We start from the raw sequence: 21,661 nt of genomic DNA on the forward strand, positions 1-21,661 counted from the left end.
AATGAATTACTTTAGTGATCACTTTTAAAATTAGTGATTATTTTAAAATTATAATTAATCACTTTAGAATTATATTATAAACACTTTAAAATATAAAATCACCTTAAAATTGTAAATGTATATTATGACAGTCCAAAGAATTTTTCATACAAACTTGTTACTTCATTGAATATTAATTATCTAGATTGTTGTTCATTCCAAATACTATTTTTCCACCCATCCTTCTCATTGTCACATTGCTGATTGTTTACACCAAGTTCGTGATTTAAGTGTTTGTGACAGTTCGGTTATCAAAATCATAAACTTGTTTTATTATGCTTGTATAAGTTTCATCATGGTCACGACTCACGTACATGTAAGATTAGTCAATCCCCCTTAGAATATTGTCTTCATCATTTGTGGTACTCTCCACATTGTAACATTAATCCTGGTACTATTTCTGTACTATAAGCAAGACACCATTTGTTCAACACAAAACAATTCCAAGAATGAAATCAATTTATATACTCTATTCTTAGTATAAAAATCTGTCTTGAATGAAGTACAACTCTCCAGAATGTTGAACATTCTTAGAGCTGAACAGATGAAATTTATGTTTTCCAACCTAAAACATATTTTTTTGCAAGAACTATTATAACCAGTGGGGAAAAGGAAAATTGAACAGACAGAAACAGAATGATATTGATGACCTAATTCCATATTCCTAGACCACTACTAAGTGTAATTTTGATCTAATACACTAGGGATGATGGATGGTAAGGCTCTTAATGGTATGTACCGGACCCGGCTCGGAAAAACACCTCTAATTGCAAATGCCGATTGCTCTTGGAATAACACACCGCAGACACTGTTCTATGTGCACCAAAACTGTGAGTCAACGAACCGAGAATGGATTAAGCTGCATTCGCCGCGTTGAGTGACTGTCTTGTCATGATTATTAGCATCATTGTCCTTGTTGCACAAACAGCACGAGGACAACACTGTCGTAAAGAGAAAACAACAGCTAGTTAACCGAAATTCCAGGCAAGTGTTACCACGACAAAATATAAATTTTCATATTGCCTCAAAACACTAAACGAATATGCAATTCTAATAAATACAAGGAAAAAGGAACTTATGTAGAACATCTCAGCAAGCACACACACCTTCCTTAAGCTGGAAGAAGTGCAAGCTCAATTTCCTGGAGTGACTTTCCCTTTGTTTCCAAAACATTCTTCTTTGTAAATGCAAAACCTATTAAACAGCAGGTTGCAAAGAATGTGTACAACAACTTTGGCCCGAGTTGCTCAAGTAATCTCAAAAACAGAAGACCAACAAAGAAATTTACTCCCTGCAGATCAATATATAAGTATTTTAGCGTAAGGGCAAAGACATAGCCTAAACAGGGGTGAAAGATCTGAGATAGTTGTTCAATATACCGAAGAAACATATACTTTTATACATTTATGAGTATTCTAAATAGTTGCATGATTGTGAGGATGACATTTTACAAGACAGTTAAGTACAGGACACGGGACACCATCTATTCAGGAAAAATGAACGTTTGAACTTGGTCTCAATCCACCTTTGAGACTCCTATAGATAGAACATGTATAAGAAGCTAAATTCTATTTCATCAAATAATGAATAATGCGCTTTGAAAATAAATAAAGAATCACCACTAGTGAATACTTCTATATTAAAAACACACTCCGAGAATCACAAAAAGACATTACAAAGGAAAAGAAAGCATTACCCAGTGAACAGCCATGCACCAAGCCATTGCTTTCGCCCTTATTCGATTTGGGAACATTTCTGACAACAGAAGACTAGGGACTGGACCAGCTCCCAGAGAAAAGGTCAGAACAACCCTGAAAAAGTAGTTCAGCATTATGATTAAATAAAAACACTGGACATCAAACTTCTGGGATTACTAATATGTAATCCTGCTGAGTGCAAACATTCTTTGATTTATGTAGAAAAATTATTTTCCTGTTAGAATGGAACAATATTAGCCTCATAAAATTACTAAAACTCCAAGAAGATTGTTCTTATTGATTGGGACTCTATTTTAGAAGGTTGTTCTTATTGATTGGGAGTCTCCTTTCACAAATGGACTTGAAACCATCCTTGTAAGTCATAACCATAGTGCAAAAATAAGCCCGCATCACATCGCATCAGACACGTTGTAAATGTTTACGAAAAAAATAATGCAATTTTTTCCGCATTGTGAATGTATAAAAAAAAGCGTTTTTTGGGCCGTTTCAAGGAATACCTCATGTTTTCGGCCAACATATAACATTACAATAACCACATCACTCACTTTACCGCATCAGTGTGCCCCTACCACGATTGCAACCGTTACCGTATTTTTGCATTATGGTTATAACTACACATGGTAATTTGAATCAAATGTCAGCCTAAGACATTCTTAGACCAAGATGACGGGACTCCTTTTTTTGTTAAGCACACCATATAATTCTTTAGCTTATTGATGTTTATCAAAACCTTAAGAAGCGTAAATCTGTAATCGGGTGAAAACCAGAACAAAACAAATGTGAACATTCTGAAATTCAGACCAAAACCAGTAAATCAATCCGATTTGGCATGGGAAGTTCCTCAAAAATTGACATTTTCCTCGTTCAATTAATTTTTTTCATGTCTATAGCATTGAAAGATAAAATGAGAGGCACTCTCACTCACCAAAGATCACAACTGAGAGTTTAAGTGGGTGTTAATGGTGTGTGTTAGTTGTAGAAACTAAATATGCATGTAAGTAACGAATAACAATAATGAACAAATAAATAAAGGAGAAAAGAAGTTTCAATCTCTAAATGCTTGCACTCCAAGGCCAAGCCTTGCTCTCCAAGCCTTCACCCATACAATGAGTACAATGTACTAATGTACTAGCTTGATACTCCCTCAACCAATCCCAAAGAACTACTATGGTACTCTTCTTACTTACACTAACATGTTTGATTAATTCTCTTAATCTTGTCCTAATTATTTGGTGAACTAAGTCACCCATAATCATAACAAAATATGTCTCTATTTGAACACAAATATGTAACTTGAATAATAGTACAGATCCAAGTGTGATTTTCGTTGGCGTTAATCCAGAAATGATTTCCTCATTATCACTATCAGCAACTATGTGGTTACTACTTCATTTTGTCGGCAAAGAGACGGTGAAATTTGAGATTAATTTTACCAAAAACCAAAGTTTTAATTTTTCATTGGCAGAGTAAAATGAATACAAGAGGCCTTTTCTTTACAATAGTTTTTAAAATATATCTCTATGTAAAAGTAGGGGATTATTTGCCTTAAATATTTCTCACAACATAATAAGGAACCTTTATATCTGAAACGTCTTAGTGTTATCACTAACAACGGTAAGGTTGTGTACATCCAACCCCCAAACCTCACCTCACTGAGGTGGGAGACACTTAATGGCATTAGGGTAATGGAATGTTGTTGCTGTACCATATCAGACCTCTGAGCAAACAAAGATTTTAATAACGAAGGAAGAGAGATTTTACAACATAAAATAATCTTGAATGATTTTTCTCCTGTCCAACCAGTAAATCTTCTATTTCGCTAATTGATCAATTAACTAAAGAACTTAATTTAAAACTTAAGATCTGGATACTTACAGAAGCACACCTCCAACAGAAAGATATACTGATGCTACAGGTGACACAAAGGAGCTTGCTGCAACTATTTGAAGACCCAATGACATCGCCTGAACACCAGGGCACAAATGTAATTGTTAAAACCAAAACCAAAGAGAAAGAATTCTCAGTAGCAGCCAACAAACAACAAATGGACTATCCACAATCACCAACTAACCAGTAGATTGAAACCACCAAATTGGTCATACAAGTCCTACAAATTTAAGTATATATCAACAATTCAACATCATATTCAACTAGACAGCTCAACCCTCATGTGATGGATCCAAAAAAAAATAGAAGCAATTAGTCAAACAGAGCATTGAAAAACTCATTATTAGATAGATTATTCCAACTGCTTTATCAGAAACCAAATATTTTGCTTCACTAACTTCCATGCTTAAAGAACTGTTTAGGAGTTCAAGCAAATCTTCTATTAAGATGTCTCAAAGTAGCAAAGCTTATTAAGAAATTAAGGAGTACAACCACAAAATTCCTGTTGAGAGATTGACTTACCATGCCCAAGAAACTTCCCAGAAGAAGCACCCTCCTTCCTAGTTTATCCATCAGTATCGTTGCAGTGCATGATCCTAAAAGATATTTTTAAAAGAGTCGATCACATACTCACATTGTAGAACATTAAATTGTCAAGAACCCAACACATGTACTGAATCCAGATCAGACCTTTTTATCACTAAGATATCCTCAACAGTTCCCTAACCCATAAAAATAACCTAAAAATATTCAAATTAGAAGATTGATGAAACTAGCAGAGAAAGCAGTGTCTACCAACCTGATAAATTAACAACTGCTACAAACATATTTGCAGTATTTGATGGAACCCCAGCACTCTTAAAGACAGACGATGAGAAATAGAACACAGCATTTATACCGGACAGCTGCTGTAAAGCAAATAGGACAGACCCAATGAAAACCACTGCAAAATGAAGCAAAATATGAAATTTGGAACAAAGTGAAGTTTTGAATGCATCGCCTCGAAACAATTTGTTCCTTTTCCACAAAAAGGGGCAAAACACTACCAAACAAGCGCAAAAAATCATACCCTTAAAATGTCGACCATGAAAAAGCTCTGAGAATTTGACTGAATCTGCCTCCTCTCCTCTATCTAACTTTGACAACTCTGAAATTGCACTCTTGACATGTAAACCTCCCAGTAACCTCTCAAACTCAACTTCAGCTTCAATACTTCTTCCTTTCTGTGTCAAATAAGCAGGAAATTCAATACAAAATGGAAAGTTATCAAGATGAACTCTATACTACAAGGAAAACACACAGCTGCAACATTAACAGCGGATTAAAGAGTCTAAAAGTTTAAGCTACATGATGAACTCAATCACTGTCTCAGGTAAGGTTCATTATAAAAGAATGACTGATAAAAAGCGCAAATAAGGTTTCCAGAGAATAGAGAAATGAACAATATGCTGGTTCAAAGCTAGGAAACATTATAAGTGCAATGTGTGGCATTGACCAAAACATGCACCAGTAAGGAAAGAGAGGATAGAAGTGTTGAACTACCACAACTCCTGAAGCAGTTAAGGCTTGAGAGATGCAAAAGATGACTAGAATTATGTGAATGAAGAACCGTATAAAGAAAATGGGGGGGGGCAAAAGCACATTGCACTAGACAACAATCAAACAAAGAAGAGGATTTTGTGGGCGACCAAAAGAAATAAACTCTTGGTTCATGTAGTAAACCCCATCTTTAGGGACAAAGGCTTTGTCATTGTTATGTTTTTTGATAAAAATGTCATTGTTTTGTTTAGCAAACTAACATCATTTATAAAACCATGTGTTTTAAGCATTTGAATGATATCCAATTCATATAATTTACTTTCAAAAATTGAAACTTACTCTCAATCCGCATAACTTGAATCACATTACCTTAGAATATGCAACTATCCATACCATCTATTATCTATTGCATACAAAATTTTCACATACAAATCCTGAAAACCAGAGGTCATGACAAAGAAAAAACCTTGAAAAGCCAGTGAGGACTTTCAGCACACAATTCAATTGATAGCGCAAGTAACGCGGCAGGAATCACAGACACCCAGAAACAAACACGCCACCTGACAATAAAGCAGACTTAATTATTTCTGATTTGCAAAAAGCCTAAGGTTTGGAGAAGCTGTGGAAAAATGAGCATGACTCAAAACTCAAAGCTCTTCTTACCAATCCTTACTTTCCTTCGCAGGCATGCCAATCACAAAAGACCCCATAAGTCCTAAACATGCGGCAATCTGGGTGAAACTTCCATATGTACCCCTTACATATGTTGGTGAAACCTACAACACCAAGGAACATGTTTCATACTGCTGGAATCTTATGGACTACATGCATAAACTCATTAAAGAGCAACAACACCACACCTCAGCCACATATAGAGCTGCAACAGCTGGGCCAAGTCCCATGCCAATTCCAACAAAAAACCTCCCAATAAGCATGCCTGTCAAGCTACTTGTCGCTGCACTGCACATTTGAGGCCCAGATGACAGTTTATTAGACATTAAACAATAGATACCAGTACAGTATAGAAGTTCTGACCACCCTTACAAGAAACAGCAGTGGTAATAAAATGGAACAGAGCCACTCCATAAAGAGAATTGATCGATTACACAAATATCTAATATAATTTCTTCTTCGAAGCCCTTGACCTATTCAAATTTATGCTTGTGTTAACTTTTTTTATGTCATTAATGATTGCTTTTAAATTTATAATTTTGACCTATACACCTGTCATATATTGGATAAATGTAATAGGTAGTCAGATAGTATATTTTAGACGAAGAGATACAAAGATAAGGAAAACTAGTATAAATAAGGAGGGAAAGGAGAAAGGTATGAGAAATATTGTAAACACATATAGTGAGTTTATACTCATCTTTGGGAGAGTCCAAGTCTCTCGAATGCTTGTGTTGCTATCCATTATTGTGGTTCTTCAATTACAAGAATACAATAAACGTTTACAATTCAAATTATCTCACGCATTCCATACAGTTTGTCTATAATCAATCATTGTTATTTTTATGGACAAAAACATCCTGCTAAAAAGGTGTTTTCAATTACACTATTACACCACCCCTGCCAAACCCTTTCCCCCAGGAAAGAGAAAGCGTGAATAATAGACTAGTTACATTCATGCATTAGTGTCCGAAATATCAGATCAACAAAAACCCATGGCGAAGTTGTATCTTATTCGTAAATCTTAATCAAAGAACTGGCCTGTTGCATCAACTAACAGTCACAGTGTGACCTTTCAAATATCAACAGTAATATTTAACAAACCATAAACACATGGAATCAGGTATGCAACAATAAAGTAGTATCTTATTCATAATCAAATCACTTGCACTAACCTCATTGAAGCACCAATAATCATTGACAATGCACCCAACTGGAAGGACCTCTTTCGACCAAAATAATCAGCAATTGACCCACTGAATAAAGATCCAATAAATGCGCCTCCTAGAGACATACTGACTACCAAACCTACAAGAAGTTAACATATCTAGGTCAAATCTAACAATTCTTTCAAAAAACTCCTTTAATGTGATTACCCAGGCCAAATTTTATGATTGCAGAAAAGAATTGCTCGAATAATAAGACATAGATATATCCAATATATTTAAAAAAGATAATAAAGATAACTTGCTCGTGTTAAGTATTTTGAATTACCTTCAGCCATTGTATTTCCATGGAAGCCAAGATCTATGGAAATACTTTCCAATGTATCATTCACTACTCTGCATATGACCACAAACAAGGATAAAAGCTTCAACAATCCAAGAAGTATTATATACTTAATGCTAATCGAAAAACAAAGAATTATTTTCCATGGTAACTAAAACTGTCAGATAACACCTTCATTCACATGTTTATTCATTTTTCTTCTAATCAATGAAGCTAGTAATGCTTAAAAAATATGTACTCAATCCTACATCAAAGACATGTGTAGATCATAATATCAGATGCAAGACACAAAAATCACCCCGTGCATTCAATTTATTTTGGCGGTCAAGCACTGTGGGAAGTGAAGTGGGCAACCTATTCACATACTCGCTCCAAGTACTAACTTGAGAGTGATAAGGTTGTAATTTCAGGTCTCAATCCAAATTGAAAATAAAATAGCTCATAAAAAGTGCATGAATCAGTTCAAGGCATTAACTTCTGACAGGAAACAGAGATGAAACAAACAGGAAACAGAGATGAAACAAAACTTTGATCTATTTGTTCCTAAAGTAGTGTATTGTTTCGATGGAGCTAAACATTTGTAATTCTTTGATTTCAAAATATAAAGAATTATAGTAAAATGACTCGTTAAATTATGCGCACTTCATGTTTATATGAAGTTGCTAATGATGTATACTATCAAAGATTATTCAAAAATAATCTCTTTAAGGTGGAAATCACTTAGTGACATCGAGATAGTGAAATGTATGTTCCTAAAGTAAATTTAGGACCTATGTTTTAAGAGGACTGGAACTTCAAATATGTTTATCCAAAGAATAATTGGTGAAACATAACAACCAAATGTAATCATCCAATTATATTAAGCAAAATATGTTGTAACACCCTGGCCCTTCGGATCGCTGGGGACTACTCATGGAGACTGTAGACTAGCCTCACAGACCAACACAAGTCTTTCCATCGCACTTTGGCCTCACTCGTGCGCGCCCGGGAAAACTTCCCAGGAGGTCACTCATCCTAAGATTGCTCCCCACCAAGCACGCTTAACTGTGGAGTTCTTAGCAAATGGGCTCCCAGTTAAGCGTGCTTGGTGGGGAGCAATCTTAGGATGGGTGACCTCCTGGAAAGTTTTCCCGGGCGCGCACGAGTGAGGCCAAAGTGCGCTAAAAAGACTTGTGTTGGTCTGTGAGGCTAGTCTACAGTTTCCATGAGTAGTCACCAGAGGTCCGAGGGGCCGGGGTGTTACAAATGGTATCAGAGCAACCCTGCGACCGTGGCTGATTGTGTTCAGTGCACCTAGCGAGGGAAAAGATCCTGAAATTACGGTCCAACGAGGACGTTGTATTCCTAAGTGGGGGTGAGTGTAATACCCTAGATTTAGCTTGAAAAAGAATTGATAGACTACTCATATCAACAAGGTGCATCTTCTTTTCATGGGAGCCCATTTGCTAAGAACTCCACAGTTAAGCGTACTTGGTGGGGAGCAATCTTAAGATGGGTGACCTCCTGGGAAGTTTTCCCGAGCGCGCACGAGTGAGGCCAAAATGCGCTCCGTTGGGCCGGGGTGTTACATATGTAGTCACTTGTTGTTTCAAAATATGGATTTAGACAAAATACATTTATGATTGCCAAACTATAATTCTACTTGTGAGTCAAGTAAACTTATTATCCTACTCCTATCCTATCTAAATTTTGCCATATTATGCTACTCCTATTTAATATTAATCAATAAATGTTACAAGTGAATGTTAAAGTGGCACTGTGCAGATTATAAGGAAATAATATGAAATATAGAATGGATTGTCGATAGAATATCCCAGCCAAGATAGGGTTATTTTCTTTTCCATTCCTTTCTTTGGTCCTCTTGGGTGTTTCGTTTGTTGTAGAAAATTCATAATTATAAAAAGTTAACTGATTAAATAGGTTTGATTGGCAAGAGGGAAGACACTTCAACATGAGAATTAGTCAAACGTAATTGAAAAATATTCAATGCTTACCCAAGATGATATCCAAATAGGAACGACGCAATTGTAGCTACAATAACATGAGGTAATGACTTTGACCACGGAGGATTTCCACCTTCTCTCCCTGAACCTTGGAGACGTCCTACAAACAAGAAAAATAGCGGTGTAAAAGCTTTGATCATGAAGCCCAAAAAAGCAAGTACTTCACATTGTACTTTCCAAAAAGAATAACCGCTTTTACACAATTGGTTCAAGTTCAATTGTTAATAACCGCTTTTACACAATTGGTTCAAGTTCAATGGTTAATGCATAAGCCTAACACATCTCTCCGTTTTTGCAATAATATCTGCTCTTCCGACAACATAACATATTTGCCTTCAGTAGAATAACACCAATATACAAGACAAAATTTATAAATTTATCAAGAACGGATATTATAATTTGAATTGTATCAAAAAGCACTGCAATAAACTTTTATTTCATCACTTTTACTACATAAAAATTGAACACAAGAGTCAATTATAGCTTTATATTTCACCACAACAACAATATCAAAGTTTGAATCACAACTATATTTCCGATGTAGTTTTATATCTCAATTGAGGAAAAGATGAGCAATGATAAATAATACTCCTATCACTTCATCTTTCACACGTAGTAGATATAGTATGACATTAAGTACATGAATTTATACCTATACTAATAAAAAAAACATACAAATTGCATGAAATACACCACAACCCATATTGAAGTAATCTATGAAATGCACAAATTTTTATGAATTTAAAAATTAAAAATAAACAAATTGACTGGTAGCTAGTTAGATTAATCAGCTGGAGACTACTGCAGTAGCCTTAAGATATCAGTCTAGAGAGTTAACTAGTGTTAATTTTTACTTATAAATCCGAACTGAAGTATATTCTCTCAATTTGCATATATTAAAATCAAACATGCAAATATTAGATCTTCCTTTATACAAAATCTGATACTGTAACAGGCACCTTTGCTTCAGCAAAAAAGAACAGCCCACACAATTAAGAAATAAGATGATAGGAAATCTAGGGTAGGACTTGCCCAAGAATTGTCCAAATCATTTGATTAAAAACTCTAAATATTATATTGTGCGACACATGGAAAAAAATATGCTCGTTCGGTTCGTACTATACTGATATTCTGGATTCAACATTAACGAATCTAGGCTAGGACTTGCCGAAGCATAACCTGAATTATTTGACTAAAAACTCTGAATATAAAATACTGAATAACACATAACAAAAAAAGGTTCATAGTATACCGGTTTTCTGGATTGACACTGACGATAGTGAAATAATTGGACATTTCAATACCAAAACTAGAAAGAAATGAGATCAAGAATACCGTCAACAGAGTAATCATCGGAATGATCTTTAGATGCGACTCGTTTGTAAATAGACAAAGTAGCATCTCCCAACACCTGACGACCTCGCATATTCCAAGTATAGCTAGATTCAGATTCAAATAGGATCTCTTACACTCAAACAACTGTAAATCACAATTGAAATTTCAAATTTAACAAACCAGATTCTCAACCAAAAAATTAAGAAATCAAATCAGACAAAATAAGCGCATTTAATAAATTCATACCTTCAAAAGTAACTGCGATTTCTGCTATCTCTCTGATCGAAAACGATGAGTGAGATGGTGAAAAGGTAGAAATGTCGGTGCGGAAGAGTGAAGAATGAGAATGTGAGATATCAAAAATGGTGGGGAAATATTGAGAAATGTTTTGTAAAGTAAAAATAAACGATTTATGTATACGCAAAGTATAAGAGGAAGCTTAAATTGTGATTAAAGAGGGATTACAGAAAATGATGGATTAAATATTAATCAAAGAAGAAATGTTGATATCAGGTGTGGATGACTGACTGCCAAATCTAAGTGTACTTCTACGTTTTATGACTTACACGTGTGACTGTGCGACGTCGGATTTGCAAATATACAGTCACAAAACTTCACTGGTCACCATGATTTTAACTTTATTTTATATATTATTGCTTATATTACCTTTGTTTCGCTATATTTGTTATATTTGACTTTTTACGCAATTTAATGTGTTATTTTGATCATTTATATATTGCATTGTACACATCTAAAAATTATGAAAAGTTAATATTGTAAAAGTATGCAATTATACGATTCAAACAAGATCTCACTTTAATATATTTTTTTCTTACACATTAGTCGCAATATATAAAATAAGGTTGAATGATGAATAGCGACAATAACCATTATGTAGCGAGTATTTCAGAACGGAGGAAGTATATAAGAAGAAATGTAGTCAGATGAGATCTTATTTGAATTTCTAATTGCATATTTTTATAATACTACTTTTTAGAATACTTCTATTTATTTAACCATAGTTTAAGGTATAAATGTCCAAAATTATATGTTAGATTGCGTAAAAAGTGAATTATAACAAGTATAAGTAGAGCGTAAGAAGTATTTTTATCAATCTTAGATTAGAAGGTGTGATAATGTAGAGAGTAAACACTATAGTTTAGTGAAGAGGCAATTGAATACATTTTCTTTTTTCGTCTATTTGAGTTACACGTAAGTAATTATAGTTTATAAATTCTCATATGAGACACAAATGATCTTACGACAAGATTATTTTTATTCATAAAATTTTAGGTGACACATGTCTTATTGGGCCGATCTAATGACTATTATTTTTTTACCTATTTTAAGACTTAAAAGATTATTTTTAAGGCTTAAATGACCAATTGAAAGACCTAAAAGACCAATTTTAAATTTTAAAATTCTCATTCTAGCTTTAATGTACGATATTAAGTCTTGTAATTGATCTTTCATGATTTGAAATTGGCTTTAGGCCGTCTTACATGAGACTCATTATGTCTTTTTACATTGTTAGAATTATCTTGAAAATTTACTCATCAATTTCTTTTATTTTCATCCATATATTTTAACTATTTTTTATTATTATTCACACAATTTTAATGATCAAGTCATTATTTTATCTTTGAGTTGTATGCTTTGACATATATTTGACCATAGAGGGACTAATTGGATATTCCTTTAATTCTACGAAATTTACGTCACATTTCTCTTTAATTTATTTCATTAAATTTATTATATTTTTATTTTTAGTTATAAATATATTTTTTCTTTAATTCTCATTCACACATTTAATTTATATATATTCATTTTATCTATATATTTATGTTATTTTCCTTAAATAAAACTTAATTCGTTCTTCTAATTTTACCCCTAATCATTATTTGAACAATTTTATGGAGCAAATTAATATCGACTACTGAGTCGGTGAGAGAGGAGGGCCTCCATATCTCGTGGAGAGTAACCCGCTTTTTGATTGGAAAAATACCAAAAAAAATCCAGCTGGTTCAGTAATGTGGGCCCTTTTTGGTTCACTATCGTTTGTAAAGTGAGGCGTGTTAGGCATTGGTTGGTCGTGTTCCATATGCGTGATTAGAGTGCAAAGGATGCAGGGTTTGAGCAGCCGTTCAGAATTTGGTGGACCATATCAAACCCGATTTTATGAGCTTGAAGTTGTTTTAAAATGAGCCCAATTGGACTCCATAAGAAAAGGAAATATCAAAAAGAATAAATTTATGATGGAAAAATTCTCAAAATAAGTTTTAGAAAATTTTAATTTTTTAAAATATACATTTTTGTGATTGAACTTGAAGTTAAGTATATTTGCTGTTATCTAACAGTGAACAAATTGAAGAAAAGTGAGACTTATAATAGTGTTAGAAGAGGCAAAAAATGTAAAATATGTTTGTTTGTTGTTATAAAGACCTTATTTAAGTAATAAAAATTTTCCGAAACTTATCTGAGAATTTTTTTTGTAATAAGCTTTTTTTTTTCAATTTTTCAAAAAAAGAGATCATTCGAGCTAGGAATTGAGATTTCTTTGGTATACGATGGGATGTGGGAATGAGGGGATTAGAGAATTGGAGTAGAGTCAAGAGTGAATCAAATTCATGTTTTTTTCTGTAAAAAAATGGTTTTCGCTTTAATTAAGACAACACTCAATTATTAATTTAGAATTGAACTAATGTAGTGTTTAGGAACAAGTCTTTCATTTCAAAAGTAAAATATTTCATTACAAATTATGGATTTTAATTATGAAATCATAAATGAAAAATTTGAGAATGAAAAGGTTTGGATAGTCATTTTCAAATTTTCAACTTTAACTACTTTAAAAACAATGGTGAAATTTGATTCAAATCCAAATTTGAAAATTTTGATTTGCCAAACAATAAATTTGAGTCAATTCCAAATTTCTAAATGAAATCATCATTTCCAAACATGTCATAAAGGTGTTTGAGGAAGAAACTAATCTAAGTGAAAATGATTCTAAATAGTTATTATCTTTGTATCTCCATGTAATTGGAATATAAGATAAAATACAAATGGATATATAAATAAAGATAAATACTAGTGAACAAAAAAATGAAAATAAGAAAGTATCAAATTCATCATTAGTAGGAAAGTCGCCTAACAACATCTTGTGCACAAATTACTTCACCTTTAGAATCTAATTCCTTTCCCCATTTAGAAGCATTATCAACTTCCTTAGGGACTATGAGGACTTCCATATAAGTAGGCGAAAGATCAAGAGTTTTTGGTAAATTTTCTATCAAGTTAATGTAGGGTTTATGTCAAGGAACCAACTCAACCAAAAGCTTAAGCTGATGGTTGAGGCCCCGGAATATGTTATATACTCTAACACGTGCCCTCACACAAGAACCCTTTGGGCTAGAAGTGTGGATGCAACACAGGCCCTCCTCATAGCTGGCACTAAATATTCCACTTTAAATGAGGGGTGGTTGAGATTCGAACCCGTGACCTCTTGTCACATTGGCTCTGATACCATGTCAAGGAACCAACTCAACCAAAAGCTTAAGCTGATGGTTGAGGCCCCAGAATATGTTATATACTCTAACAGTTTATTTGACTGATATGCGTGAGAGAGCATTAGATCTCAGGTCGAAAGTTAAAGGAGGTCAAGGTTATTATCTTAGAAAAAAGAAATTAGGAGGTCAGAATTTAAACTCTTATTCTCTACATTATTTAGAACTATACTCTTAAGCATAAAGTCACATTTATCTATTATTTTTATTATATTCTGGTTTTATATAATGACCTAACAATTTTAGAGTGGTCGAAGCTTTACCTATCAACTTAAGATATGCCCTAGAAAGCAACAAATTGCACCTAAATGTAAATGGGGGTGTGAAGATCAAAGTTACACCTAGAAAAAAAAGTTAAGAGGTGAAAGATTATATATATATATATATATATATATATATATATATATATATATATATATATATATATATATATATATATATATATATATATATATATATATATATATATATATATATATATATTCAAGAAATAGAAAGGACGTTTACAATTTTCCTTCAACTTCTAGAATCAAGTTCGTGATTTAGGGATTTTGAAAAGTGTTCCAAAATCGAAGTTATCCTAGAAAAAAAAGAAAGGATGATGAAGAGAGTAGCAAGAGACAAGAGAAGATCGAGGAAATAGGTAGAATTAGGCTCTTAAAAAGTATTTCTGAATTAGCTGGGTGGTTAGATATTAAATAGAGATAGTTGGAGATTGAATATTTTAAAATTATGCAGAATTAGGGTTTTTAACGAGGTTAAATTTTGAATAAACAAAGATGGATGTATGAATGAGTTTTTTTTTTATTTTTATTTATTTTTATTTTTTTTATGAAATAAATCTAATGATTCATTGATAAAAATGTCATATGACATCTACAATAGATCTAACAATCAATCAAACACATAACAATTTTAATCAAATAAAATTCCATATAGAAATAGTCACAATCATTATAAAGGAGATCTAACACTGAAGCATTTCCCATATCACATTGCTGCTTGATACAACCTCTTTTAAGGGAGTCTTTAGACCTAATGTGACTTTTAAATAGAAACAAGAATATAAGGATGGCAATTTTTAAATAAGAACAAGTATGGCAAATTGGCAATTTTTAAAATTCATAACAACAAAAAAAAAAATTTCTCATCTATTTACTACAAATGTTCCATTTACTTTTTAGATACTATTTATTTATCATTTTTAATTTGTATTTGTATTTGTTATCTATATATTAACATAACTAAGTATGATTTTGTTTAATTTGTCTCAATACAAGCATTATTAATATAATTTTTTATAATTTTTAATAACTGAATAAGTGTGTTAAATAAATTAAATAAAGTAAATGAAAAACTTGTGATGTACAAGGAAAAGTTCCAAATAAAAATACGTCATTAGGATGGAAAGAAAGCATGGCCCACTCCTCAAATAAAAAAATTAGAGCAAGTCAACTATGAAGAGTATCATCATTTTATCACCTTTAGCATAATGGTGAATATTATAAAGATAGATCCCATTTTTAACAAACAAAGACAAAATTATTCGGTGGAAATTAGGGCAAGTTGATGGGAACGGCAGACAAACCCGACCCGTCGGAATATCAACTCCTCCTCAAACCATCTACACGAGGGAGAAACTCCCTCTCTTTCTCTTCTTCCTTCCTCCTCCATTCCAGAATTCCGGAATTCTAGAACCTTCTTGAGGATAGAGAATGGGGAAGAACCCTTTCTCTTTTCGTCGGACTCTTTCCCGTCGCCGGAATCTTCGTAAAGTTCCGGTGGTGATTAATCCGCCGGAAAATTCGGGTATTGAGATTGTACCGACGTCGAAAAACGACGATGTTGCGGGAACCTCTAGTGCGGGGATGAGTAAAGGGAAGAAGAAATTGGGAGGAGCTAGGTTATGGATGAAATTCGATAAATTTGGTGAATCGGAATTGATTGAGTGGGATAAAAGTAGTATTATTAAACGTGTTGGTATTCCTGCTAGGGATTTGAGAATTCTTGGTCCTGTTTTTTCTCATTCCTCCAATATTCTTGGTATTCTTTTTTCTGCTTTTTAGGATTGATGATGATTGAAATTTCATATGTGTGGCTGTTTTGGTTTATTTAGGGTTTTCTGATGCTACTTGTCACTTTTATTGTATATGCAGTTCTATTTGTATTTTTAATTGCAATTGGATACATGTCCAGTTGATATGCTCATATGAATACTGCTTAGTTAGAGTATTGTTTGTTCCCAATACCCATCTATTTTTTATTTTCTAAGGTTTTTTTGTGGAAATAAATATTTACACAATATTGTTTCTTAAACGAACTATTTACAAGATGGAAGTGCACATGCTTTATAATGGAGGGCCTATTGAATTAATTTAAAATATTTGTCATTTGACTAATTTTAGTTACTAAATGGTTGTTTTGGTTTTAGAACAATGATGCAATAGCTAAGAAAATCATTTAGACAACTTATAATTAGGATGTGGGTTGTTATTACTGATATGTCGGTGGTAGATAGGAAGAATGGAAGATTTAGCTGATAGTTTGTTAGGTTTAATGAAAATTGGGTTGCTGATTCCTAATTGCTTGAATATGGATTTAGCTAGCTAGAGGACTATCTTTGATGCATATTTTTCACTTTGGGGTGAGAGGGTATTTGATCCATTTCCTGTCAAACGTGTTAGGCAAGTATGTTGCATCATTGGAGTACCCTTAACGTGAGACTTAATGTGAGCTATTTGCTTATGTTTATTTGTATCTAGTACTCAAATGATGTTTGTACATTTAGTAGTTGACTTGCATTTTTGGGATGACGGTGAAGAGTTTCAAGCTAACTTCTTTTTTTAATGGCAGCTAGAGAAAGAGCCATGGTTGTCAATTTGGAGTTTATAAAGGCCATAGTTACTGCGGAAGAGGTTCTTTTGCTTGATCCTCTTCGCCAAGAGGTTCTTCCTTTTGTAGAACAACTTCGACAACAACTTCCTCATAAGAGCCAGGTAATGAGTAAAGCAGGACCCATATATGATGGGGACAGTAAACTAGGTTCCACTGAGGCTCAATGGGCACGCACCCCTGAAGCTGTTGAAGGTGAACAGCAGGAGCTTCCATTTGAGTTTCAGGTGCTAGAAATTGCCTTAGAGGTTGTATGTTCATATTTGAACTCTAATGTGGTTGAGCTTGAGAAACATGCGTATCCTGTATTAGATGAATTGGCTCGGAATGTAAGCACCAAGAATCTTGAACGTGTGAGGAGCTTGAAGAGTAACCTCACTCACTTGCTTGCTCGGGTCCAAAAGGTAATATGAGATCTGAGTTATTCTTCTAAACATCTATTAGTTTGAGGCTTTTCATTACTTTGAATGATCATGGTTCATGCTACTTCTTGTCTAGTAGTCATGTAAATAATGACAAAGACAAAGGCTATGTGATCATCATAGAACCGGTAGTTAGCTGGCCAAGAAGAGTAAAATTCATCCATTTCAGTAGCATACGTTTTTTTATCATAGTTGGACCATTATAATTCTTTGCATTTTGAACTTCGAGTATTCACTTACATTGTGCTTGATATACATACTTTATTTTTATAAACACAAAATTTTCGTTCTCGAGTATTTTGTAATTAAGTCCATCTCTTCCTTGTATAGACACTTTTTGGGGATTAAAATACAAAGTTACCCATGTTCTTGCTGACTTATTATACATCCACATGTGGGGGGGAACCATAAATCTATTCCTTTCACACAGTATTTTGTTAGAGTCACATCTTTTATCATCATTCCTCATTTTACAATAATGCCAACGTTTGAGTGGTGTTTGTCTAGAGTGCACTTGGGAAATAGGTGACAAAATATAAAAATTAAAATCTGTGATCCCACCGTAACCTCTCCCATATTCCCCTCAACCTTCCTTTCCCCTTCCCCCAACTCCCACAAGTTGGGAAATTATTGCTAGAAAGATCCAAATACTCTAAAAATGGTCGGTTGTTAGCTAGTGATATTTAAGGAAAACACCCTCTAAATTTGAATGATTCGATAAATCAAAAGATTTGATTATTGTAGGAAAATGGATAAAAGATGAGATTATTTAAAGCAATTTTTCCAAAACTAAATGGTATATTTTAAAAAAACAAACAAGAGGCACAAAGTTTATATGAGCTAGATATAGGCAACAACACGGACAAAGTAGGAATATGCTAGCGGCAACTCAAGGTAACACTGCTTGTGGTGTTAGAAATGAGGGTGTTCATGGATTTGCAAAGATAGAAAATAGGGGTAATGCAGACGAGGGAGCAGTGACTACGCACTAGTAGTGGCAATAGCTTTCTTACATTCTTCCTTGTGTTATAAAAAATCACAACTTAGAGAAGCTTTTAGCAGAACATAGAAGTCTTTATGATTTATTAGTAATCATTAAGAAAGTCAAATAGTTTGTTGCTTTATAATTGTTCATATTCAGCCTTTATATCTTAACATCCGTGTTTCTTATATGGGTTTTGAATTTTGATTTTTTTCGTCATTTCCCTACTTATATTGGGTGCTCATGTAATACCCTAGATTTAGCTTGAAAAAGGATTGATAGACTACTCATATCAACAAGGTGCATCTTCTTTTCTAAGGAGCCCATTTGCTAAGAACTCCACAGTTAAGCGTGCTTGGTGGAGAGCAATCTTAGGATGGGTGACCTTCTGGGAAGTTTTCTCGGGTGCGCATGAGTGAGGTCAAAGTGCGCTGGAAAGACTTGTGTTGGTTTGTGGGGCTAGTCTACAGTTTCCAACAGTAGTCACCAGCGGTCCGAGGGGCCGGGGTGTTACAGCTCATGTCTTGTACATCAAAATTATGACTCCTATCTCATCACTGTGTTCATGGATGCACACTCCAGATCATTATTTTTTTTCTTATTTTTCATCTAATATCTAAATTAGTTCTTGTCTTTTTTATTTAAGACTGACATTGTTGTTGCATCTAGGCAAGCTAGATTTCTTTTTAGTATCAGTAGTCAGTACAACAAAACAACTCTAAATTAAGGGGACTAGATATGACAATTTGTTTCTGACTCATCTTTATCAGTGGCATACTTGTCAACAAGCCTCGAAAAGTTTCTCGTTGCTTCAATATATTATATGGCTTTTAATGCTATGCTAAGGTTTAAATTCTTAATTTTTAGGTTAGAGATGAAATTGAGCATCTTTTGGATGACAATGAAGATATGGCTCACTTATATCTTACAAGGAAGTTGATACAGTATCAACAATCTGAAGGTTTGTTGAATCTGGCTACTTCCAATGCTATTGTCCCACAACATTTTCTTCATCGAAACAGTTCCTATCGTAGTGGAAGTATCATGACTAGCAACTACTGGGATGACGATGTTGAAGATCTTGAGATGTTACTGGAGGCTTATTTCATGCAGTTGGATGGGACTAGGAACAGGATACTCTCTGTAAGTTTTGCTCAATTGTGAGAGTGAAAGACCATTGAGAATTTCTCTTGATTGCAAATGATTTTGTTGTTTTCTTTTGTGTAAATGTGTCTCAACTCTTTAGATAGGTATGCGTGTGTATGTTTCTGCATGTCTGTGTTTTGGTACTGTTCCATTTTGTTGTCTGTGTATATGCTTGCTTTGTTTTTTTTTTGTTAAATAGCTATTTTTACTTGTTTTTTTTTACTCTATCTGAAAAAATCTTTTTCGTCTCTGCTGCCTTGACAATGCTCTGAAAATCCAATAGGTATTCTCAGTCTGTTTTAAACTCTTACATCATACATCAGTGTCCACATATCAGGGCTAATATAATATTCATGGTACCATATTCCATTTCGTGGACTAGGGTTTCATTTTCTTTCTTAAACCTGATTTCAAGGATATAATATTCATGGTATCATTGATTATGAAATGAGTGTTTTTTATATAAGGCTTGTTATTTGACAAGAATGCATCTATTTAAGGTAAACAGCCATGTTATTTTGAATTATTTGATATTAAATTTGTTGCCCTTGAGGCATGGGAGCCTTCTTTTCATGTGAGCTTCTGAGTATTGGTGATTTTCACACTGTTGTAGAGCGCTCAAATTTTGTAATCTTACAAAAGTGTGCCTTCGCAGGCGACATAGCATGTGATTGAGGCTTACAATGTTTTTTTTCTCTTTTCCCCATTTGTGGAGAACTTCTCTTATATGAGTATATTTTAGAGAGGTTTATTCTTTTGTCCCTTGATGGGGTGGTGAGGGGGGACTAAAAGATTTGGCCCAAAAGAACAAATTGGTGTGCCTTAAGAAAATGAAATTGATTGCTATCATGCTATGGAGTCACAATTAGCATACCATAATAACAATGCCAAAGCCTTATCACCACACACATTTGGAACTCCCAAGAGTTTTTTTGGGGTGGGTGGGGGATGGGGGTTGTTGTCTTGCACTATGACACCCTAAACTTGTAATTCCAGTGTGATGCAGGGGTCTTCTTCTGAGCCTTTTGTTTTTTTGTTCATTGGATATGCATGAGGTGGTAAATATTGGATTTGTGATTTTTCAAAAATTGTTTACGAGGAATCTAAACTCGGTCATTATTGATTATGCAAGTATAAATGATGCGCCACTGTTTTTGTTGTGACATGTGGGAAACATTAACGGTGATATGTTGCAAGCTTTGGTGGTGTTTGCTCATCATCTACATTGAGAATAAATAGATTGATATTTGTGATTGAATTTTGGGTATAAACCCCGAAAGATTTTTCATAATATGGATCTCGGCATGTTTTTGTGTTGTAAACACCATCTCTTATGGTTGATTATTTGGTGAATGATTGTGGGTACTTAAGATGCTTTAAGCACAATCGGGAGTGCGTTGATGTTCTCTTATCTACATGATGACATGATGACATTGTCTATGTTGCAGGTGAGGGAGTACATTGATGATACAGAAGATTATGTCAATATTCAACTCGACAACCAGCGTAATGAACTCATTCAACTCCAACTCCATCTTACAATTGCATCATTTGCTATTGCAATCGATACCCTTATAGCAGGATTTTTTGGCATGAACATACCCTGTAGTTTATATACCAAGGACGGTGTCTTTGGCTATGTCGTTGCAGGTGGCATTGTCTTCTCCTTTCTGATGTACCTCCTCATTTTAGGATATGCCAGGTGGAAAAAGCTACTTGGCTCTTGAACATCCACATTGCATCTCTGATACGTACATCAGTACATGCTGTTAGTGATTATAGGTCATTGTAATTTCAAGACTAGATAAAATGTCAATACACAGATTTCAACTTGTATAAGCACAATGGCAAGGTGAATGAAGCTGTTTTGAGTGTATATGATTTAATGTCTATGATAAATGAAATATAGCATTAAGCTTTGAAGCTGCACATCTTTATTTAATCGTATCATATTGTT

At 33.9% G+C, this 21,661-nt stretch overlaps 2 protein-coding genes across 2 annotated transcripts; one reads left to right on the forward strand and one right to left on the reverse strand.

Moving 5' to 3' along the window:
• Positions 1 to 139: 139 nt before the first annotated feature.
• On the reverse strand, positions 140 to 11,231 carry LOC130806293 (probable plastidic glucose transporter 3). Its single transcript, XM_057671306.1, has 15 exons — positions 10,949 to 11,231; positions 10,703 to 10,846; positions 9,359 to 9,467; positions 7,350 to 7,417; positions 7,031 to 7,163; positions 6,044 to 6,143; positions 5,847 to 5,959; positions 5,650 to 5,743; positions 4,714 to 4,867; positions 4,444 to 4,587; positions 4,167 to 4,240; positions 3,633 to 3,721; positions 1,736 to 1,850; positions 1,146 to 1,330; positions 140 to 980 (listed from the first exon to the last, which is right to left on the reverse strand). The coding sequence occupies exons 2-14, from the start codon at positions 10,791 to 10,793 to the stop codon at positions 1,151 to 1,153; spliced, it is 1,464 nt and encodes a 487-aa protein (XP_057527289.1). The 5' UTR covers positions 10,794 to 10,846; positions 10,949 to 11,231; the 3' UTR covers positions 140 to 980; positions 1,146 to 1,150.
• Positions 11,232 to 15,746: 4,515 nt separating this feature from the next.
• On the forward strand, positions 15,747 to 21,641 carry LOC130805111 (magnesium transporter MRS2-4). The gene is made up of 4 exons (XM_057669744.1): positions 15,747 to 16,305; positions 17,116 to 17,558; positions 19,426 to 19,701; positions 21,153 to 21,641. The coding sequence occupies exons 1-4, from the start codon at positions 15,978 to 15,980 to the stop codon at positions 21,429 to 21,431; spliced, it is 1,326 nt and encodes a 441-aa protein (XP_057525727.1). The 5' UTR covers positions 15,747 to 15,977; the 3' UTR covers positions 21,432 to 21,641.
• The last annotated feature ends 20 nt before the right edge of the window (positions 21,642 to 21,661 follow it).

This window comes from Amaranthus tricolor, chromosome 2, assembly GCF_026212465.1.
Source record: "Amaranthus tricolor cultivar Red isolate AtriRed21 chromosome 2, ASM2621246v1, whole genome shotgun sequence".
In the NCBI taxonomy this organism is placed as follows: domain Eukaryota; kingdom Viridiplantae; phylum Streptophyta; class Magnoliopsida; order Caryophyllales; family Amaranthaceae; genus Amaranthus; species Amaranthus tricolor.

Coding starts and splice junctions, on each gene's coding strand:
- LOC130806293 (XM_057671306.1), bottom strand. CDS start 10,793: ATGCGAGGTCGTCAGGTGTTGGGAGATGCTACTTTGTCTATTTACAAA. Junction 7,418..9,358: donor CTATTTGGATATCATCTTGG/GTAAGCATTGAA, acceptor GGTCATATGCAG/AGTAGTGAATGATACATTGG. Junction 4,241..4,443: donor AGCAGTTGTTAATTTATCAG/GTTGGTAGACAC, acceptor AATATCTTTTAG/GATCATGCACTGCAACGATA.
- LOC130805111 (XM_057669744.1), top strand. CDS start 15,978: ATGGGGAAGAACCCTTTCTCTTTTCGTCGGACTCTTTCCCGTCGCCGG. Junction 16,306..17,115: donor TCATTCCTCCAATATTCTTG/GTATTCTTTTTT, acceptor TTTTAATGGCAG/CTAGAGAAAGAGCCATGGTT. Junction 17,559..19,425: donor TGCTTGCTCGGGTCCAAAAG/GTAATATGAGAT, acceptor CTTAATTTTTAG/GTTAGAGATGAAATTGAGCA.